At 41.8% G+C, this 5,000-nt stretch overlaps 1 protein-coding gene across 1 annotated transcript in view; it reads left to right on the forward strand.

The window, feature by feature from the left end:
• vwa3a (von Willebrand factor A domain containing 3A) overlaps window positions 1-5,000 on the forward strand; it is a 17,246-nt gene that overhangs the window by 9,718 nt on the left and 2,528 nt on the right. The window contains exons 17-25 of the mRNA XM_030789667.1: window positions 392-581; window positions 1,357-1,427; window positions 2,001-2,162; window positions 2,563-2,641; window positions 3,064-3,168; window positions 3,314-3,411; window positions 3,531-3,683; window positions 4,008-4,116; window positions 4,758-4,902. Coding sequence (XP_030645527.1) covers window positions 392-581; window positions 1,357-1,427; window positions 2,001-2,162; window positions 2,563-2,641; window positions 3,064-3,168; window positions 3,314-3,411; window positions 3,531-3,683; window positions 4,008-4,116; window positions 4,758-4,902 — 1,112 coding nt within the window. The remainder of the gene's footprint in view (window positions 1-391; window positions 582-1,356; window positions 1,428-2,000; window positions 2,163-2,562; window positions 2,642-3,063; window positions 3,169-3,313; window positions 3,412-3,530; window positions 3,684-4,007; window positions 4,117-4,757; window positions 4,903-5,000) is intronic.

Here is a 5,000-nt window from a genome sequence, read left to right on the forward strand (position 1 = left end):
TAGTCAGGTCACGAAGGAGAGGCTGAATGTGTGAAATATACTGTGCTAAATGAGGGATGGGGAAAAATGCGCAGGAAAAGTCGATTTCCAGGTTCCTGTTACACACATTATGCCCAGTCAGTGTCATTTAGTAAACAGAATATCAGGAGCAGGAATAGGTTGACAATGGATACCTATAATTGTGTAGTCAAACCAGTCCTAATCTGGCTCCCTCTGCTGGTTTTCACTGGTAACTGCGTAGCCTTCAGAGGAGAATTCCTGCAAAAATGCAGCAGCTATTAATTAGTGTTACACTTGGTTTGTTTCACCTTTGAGCCCTGCTTTGTTGTTCTGAATGAGTGTAGTTGTCAGGTTGTCATGGTAACGGGTCGTTCTCTGCGTGTGCCGTCAGGCTGTCGCGGCTGAATACATTTCTGAGAGGTGCAGCGTCAGACGCCAGAAACTTCACGTGTGCCTGTTTACAGGCGAGGACATGCCCAGCTGCCCTCTGCCATGCTATGCCACGCCGGCTGACAATGCCACAGCACTGCATCAGCTGGCACATGCTGGCAACGGACGATTTCACTGGGTCAGCACGACAGGTACTCCAAACAACACCCACGTGGTCAGAGGTCACAGCAGGGAGGTCATCTGTGGTCCCTTTGAGCACCACAGTTGTCATAGATGACATGCAGACACTGCAGATGACAGACGCGCTTACTGGAGATGTCGAAGTTCATGAATGGATATCAGAGGTGTCAGAGTTTTCACATATGTGTTGGAAAGGTCAAAGGTCACACTTAGGTACCAGTGATGCGACACAAATTCACATAGACATGCACAGCTCTTTCAGCTGCAGTAGATTTAGATTGCAAATGGACTCATTGGATAAATTGTGGGCACAGTTGGGGAAATGATCCTTGATAACGGAATTTTTGTTCTCATTAAGTTGATACAAACTCTCATCCATTGCTGCTCTGGGTTTAAAACATTGATTGTTGACATGAAAAAAAAAAAAACCTTGATGGTGGTTTAGCGTAGTACCCTAATAAGAGCTAGAGTTGCACTCAGATACCTCTGGGTTTAAGGAAAGAGCAGTTGTCCAAACCGTACCTATATCAAAGATACAACTTAGCTTACTTCTCAAAGCAGTGTCCCAAACCTGTCATTCTTCTCACACAAACTATAAAAACAGACCAAAACTGTTTAATACATTGAAAATTTCTTTACAGTCAGAGCTGGTTGAAGTTTTATAAGCATTTCTTCTCGATATAGTGTATGATTATGTAAGTGAATGGTGTCTGATTGATGATGATGACATTTGGACAATTGGAAAGGTAAAATGTTCGCTCTGTAGCCTGTCATCTCTCTTCACAGGTATCATAGAGAGTGATGACATTAGAATTTTAATTGATGAAATGGAAAAGGCTGTTAATTACTGGGAGAAGGTAAGTGATTATCTTTCTCACAGAGAGCAAGAGAGAGAGAGAGAGAGAGAGAAAGCAGAACTGACATGACCCGTCCAGATATTGTGCAGATATTTAGAGAGAGCTATGCATATACAGCATCTACTTTAGACATTCTGTTTATTGTTTGTTTAATTAATTGTACAGATTATACTCCCGACAGAAAGTCCATGAAAATGTCATTTATAATACTGTTTTTTTAATTAGTCATCCAAAACAAAACAAATTCAAGGCTTAAAAGAACAATTAAGGACAAGTGTCCTCAGTTAACGTTCATTGTTAATTTAGACTGCTTGGAGCTCTTGGAACAGTCGTTGGGTTCGGAATTAAATGTGAGGATTTTTAGCGTGGAAGAGTGAGCTATTGTCTGAATGCTGTTTGCTAAATTAGCTGCTGCACATATTGGCAGCGGTTCAACATTACATAACATGATTTGGAGTCCTTAACGTGTGGTATATATTTTTTACTGTGCTTGTAAGAGCATTCAGAGAGAGAACCCACTCCAGGACTGACTCTTCAATGTTGTGTGTGTCTGTGTCTGTATTTGCTCTGTAGGCCTCTTTGTTGGTGGACTCTTTGACCCAGCGATGTAGAGGCAGTGCTCCAGAAGAGAGCCTCTCTCCAACAGAAAGTGTCTTAGCCCTGAGCACTCAGTCCAGGGGACGCAGGGAGAGACTGCCCCCTCCCCGACACACGACACTCACTCAAGCCAGATTGGTCAGTGTCACAGTAACCTGTCAGAAATGCTGCTCTTACCCGATACCAAATACAGTCTTACTTGGTTGGTTATTGGTTTTTTTTTCCTTTGGAGTGGTGTTCCACAGGTTTTATTCTACAAATGAAGATTTTTCTGCTCCAGAGAATATTACAGTGTTTATGGTTAAATAAGTTTACAAATAATACGCGTGTATAAAATGAAAAATGTTGCAGCAGTTGAAACCGTGTTTAAACCTGCATTGGTCGGTAGGATAATTTTATTTATAGGCTCCCAATCAAAGGAACTACCAGATATACAGAAGTATACAGAAAACCTGACACTTTCATTTCCTTACTGTCAATGAACCTTGACTGTGACACACATATGATCACTGACAGTAGAATCATTCTCTGGACACAGTTACTTAAAGAAAAGAGTCAGTCACCACAGGCAGCAAAAACATGGAGACCCAACAGTGCCAAGGCAAACATTCCTCCAGGTGTGTAATTCCACATCATCATCATCATCCTCATCCTCATCCTCATCATCATCATCATCATCAGTCACTGTAAATAAAGGTCAAGTTAGTAGTCTTCGGAGTGCTTCAGAGTCCCAAAAATACTTTGCATCTGTTTTTCATTTTTGTCCCCCCCCCCCCCCGCTTTGATTGCATGTAAAGCGTTGGCATTAGAGAGGAGGTTGTTATTGCTCACCTCTGTGTGCTAAATAAAGGATTTTATTACTGTTTCTGTCCTAAACAAAAACAAGCTGAGCAGTTCAGCTCAGGTTGACAGACTGCTGCCTGGTAACACTCATCTGCACATATTTGGAACAGATGAATGAATGAACTGGTGAATGCCCACTTTTAACCTTTAGTGAATGGACCAACTGCTTGTTTATTTCTGTCCTTTCTGTTTTCAGCACGGCCAGTGCACGGATGGGGACCAGTGGATTCTGTCTCCCTCTCCAAACAGAGGGGAGTCAAAGTGTCTCAGTCTGTCTTTTACATGGAGGATGGGCAACTGGGTGAGTATTATAATATACTCCTTATGCCACCATAGGCATTCATTTGTCTGGAGTCTTACAGAGGTCATTTGTTTTGATATTTAATCTGAATGTATTGTCATGTTTTCATTCCTTTTTTTTATTTATTTTTTGGTTTATTTGATAGGGATGGTCTTTAAGACTTACTCCAAACCAAAGAGTGTCTGGAAGTTGATCACCCCTCTCAAACTTCCCAAGACAGAAGAGATATGCTCTACTAAACGGGTCCAGTCCATAGGCTGTCTTTCTTTTTTCATGACAAATATCAGTCACATCTGGTCAGTTTATTACTTCTTGTTGTTCTCTCACCTTTGAACTGTTTCTTTTGCCGTGTTTGTGTGCAGTGGCTGAAGCGGTTCGGTATTAATAAACTAAAGTTGGACTTACACAAGCTGGTGTCTGGACCTGAATGTACCCATCAGAAGACGCTGGTACCAGCCATCCGCAAAACAGTCTCTGCCCAGTACTGCTGCATCTTCCCCAGTGTCCAGCTCAATGTAAAGGCTTAGTCACCGACAGACATACAGTGCCACTAATGTGCACCAATGACACGTATATCTTGTAACAGACATATAAGAAGAGAATACACTTATGTATTGTTTAACATGTGTATATGATTGAGAGCAAGCAGAAACAGTGGGTGATTGTGGGTTCTGGCCTTACAGACCAGAACATAAGAGATTGTTGGCTATGAATGGACAAATATACCATGTGTGCCTTCTTCACGTCTTATACCTGAACGAGTTCGGTCAGTAATTCTGGACTAATGTAACTGTTAATTGTAAATACTTTGGTCTTTCTGTTGTTGGGGTAACTTTCAGGGAAGAGTTTGTCACTTGCGGCTGAGCTGTGGAGAACTGAGGCAGTACCTCACAGAAACAGACAGACTGCTCCGTAGATACTGTCAGAGGATGCAGTGGCTGCTGAAAGGTTTCATTCCATTTATTTCATTAAATTATGGTTTAAAACTTACCTGCGTACCTCTGTGTCTGTGCAGGACAAATTGAGTTACTTGTAGGAACTAATAAAATCACAATAGATGCCATATTACATTGTTGGTACAATCCATCTAGTGGAAATCCTGCTGGTTTTTGCAAGAAATGAGTTAGATGGCAAGTGTTCTCTCTCTCTCGCTCTCTCTCTCTCTCTCCCTCTCTCTCTGTCTCTCTCTCTCTATTCACACACCTTACACTTACACACATCCCAGTTCATTAACCTGATGTACAGCTTGGGAGTGGAAAATGTGTGTGTCTTTAAATACATGTCACATGTATCTGTGGGTGTTGGGTGTTGTGCTGTGTCAGACAACAGTTAAACAGTCATTCTTCGCTCTGTTGTTTGGAAAAATCTTTCTCACGTCACAGACACGGCAAACACAGCCATTCTATGCAAATCCCCTAAACTTTTTGACCCCATTTAAAACCAACAGCATCAAATTAGAAATCCGCAAGTCTTCTGGTTTAATGCTAAATTGGTATCACGCGTTGGGTTCACTCAGCCAAATATATTAAATGTGTGGAGTTTCTCCTGGATGAAATGATCGTTAAACCATATCTTTGTGTTAATCACAGGCAGCAGGTGTGTGTTTGGGACAGTGCTGGAGAAAGCTGTGTGTATTTTGCTGGACATATCTGGTTCTATGGCCCCTTGTCTTCCTCAGCTGAAGAGAGACCTGGGCTCTCTTATCTGGGAGCAGCTACATAAGCAGAGAGTGAGGTGAGCACTCCTCCATCTCAAAAAAAAAGAAAAGAAAAACACAAGTTTGCACAGACACACTGTCCAAATTAAGCCTGAAATACTTCACATTTTTCAGC

The sequence above is a fragment of the Chanos chanos genome, chromosome 13, assembly GCF_902362185.1.
Source record: "Chanos chanos chromosome 13, fChaCha1.1, whole genome shotgun sequence".
Taxonomy (NCBI): Eukaryota; Metazoa; Chordata; class Actinopteri; order Gonorynchiformes; family Chanidae; genus Chanos; species Chanos chanos.